This window comes from Sphaeroforma arctica, assembly GCF_001186125.1.
Source record: "Sphaeroforma arctica JP610 unplaced genomic scaffold supercont1.7597, whole genome shotgun sequence".
NCBI lineage: Eukaryota > Ichthyosporea > Ichthyophonida > Sphaeroforma > Sphaeroforma arctica.
In genome coordinates, this window is record NW_014032961.1 from 118 (window position 1) to 1,393 (window position 1,276).

At 38.5% G+C, this 1,276-nt stretch overlaps 1 protein-coding gene across 1 annotated transcript; it reads left to right on the forward strand.

The window, feature by feature from the left end:
* Positions 1–325: 325 nt before the first annotated feature.
* On the forward strand, positions 326–1,223 carry SARC_16217 (hypothetical protein; the record flags this gene model as incomplete). The annotated part of the gene is made up of 2 exons (XM_014289673.1): positions 326–447; positions 1,070–1,223. Coding segments are annotated over 2 exons (276 nt in total), but the record flags the coding sequence as incomplete, so codon positions are not given.
* Between the last annotated feature and the right edge of the window lie 53 nt (positions 1,224–1,276).

The window sequence follows — 1,276 nt, forward strand, 5'->3', positions numbered from 1 at the left end:
ATTTTACCAATCCTTGTAGAAGTGTAAAAGTATTCTTCGGCTTGTTGCATGCATATGAATATTCATACAAACAATCATATACACTATAAATACAATACATATAAACATTCATACATACAATCATATACACTATAAATGCAATACATATAAAATCCTTATATACAATCATATACGCTATAAATACAATACATATAAACATCCATATATACAATCATATACACTATCGACACAATACATATAGTATCAACAAACACCCATACATACAATCATCTACACTCTAAATACAAGACATATAATACCAACACACCCCCTCTCCTCCACTCAGGCGTGCTGTTGCAGCCCCTAGACATTGCCACAGACACAACGTTCCTGACCGCGGGATCGGATTGGTTCTTCTCACTGTTCCCAGAGGAAAAGAAAGCCGACACGGACACGGCTACCATGGTGGTATGTACAGTGCACTAGTACTTAGATAGTATAGTATCTTACCTACCTGAAACTCTAAACCCTAAATCCTAAACCCTAAAACCCCTGAACCCTACATGGTCAGACCCTGTGGTGAGGGTCACTGGTTGGGGACTTTATTACTCATGTCAGAACGATAGTTATCGCTCATCTGTGACTCATAGGTCTCATCTGTATCTCTAAGGTATCCTAGGCCCATTATATGGCCCCTATGTTCTGCAGATATGTCATATATGTGCAAATCTCTCTATGGATGTCTCGTACATGTCCGTTCTCTCATATGTACATGCATATATGAATACACACATATATACATACATACATGCACACATACATACACACACATACACAACATACACATACACGCACATACACATACACGCACATATACACACATACACACTCATACACACACATACACACACACATACATACACATACACACATATATACACATGTACACACATACACACACATACACACACATACACACACTTAAAAATACACACAAATACATACACATACACATTTATATAATTATAAATATTTATTTATTAATGTCTCATACATGGCCATTTTCCATCCATTCCTCGTTTATCTACAGATCCCATCCTCGAACAACCAGCTCGACGACTATGACCAACAAGCACTGAAGACGGCGGTGGACGCTGGTGTGCCGTTGTATGTCAATCTGTTGGAACTACATCCCATCAGTGTCCATCTCAGCTTCACAATGGGGTTGGATGAAGCAGACCACGGTGAGTGTGTAGGATGTAAATCAGTGTACCATATATGGCAATATATTATATAC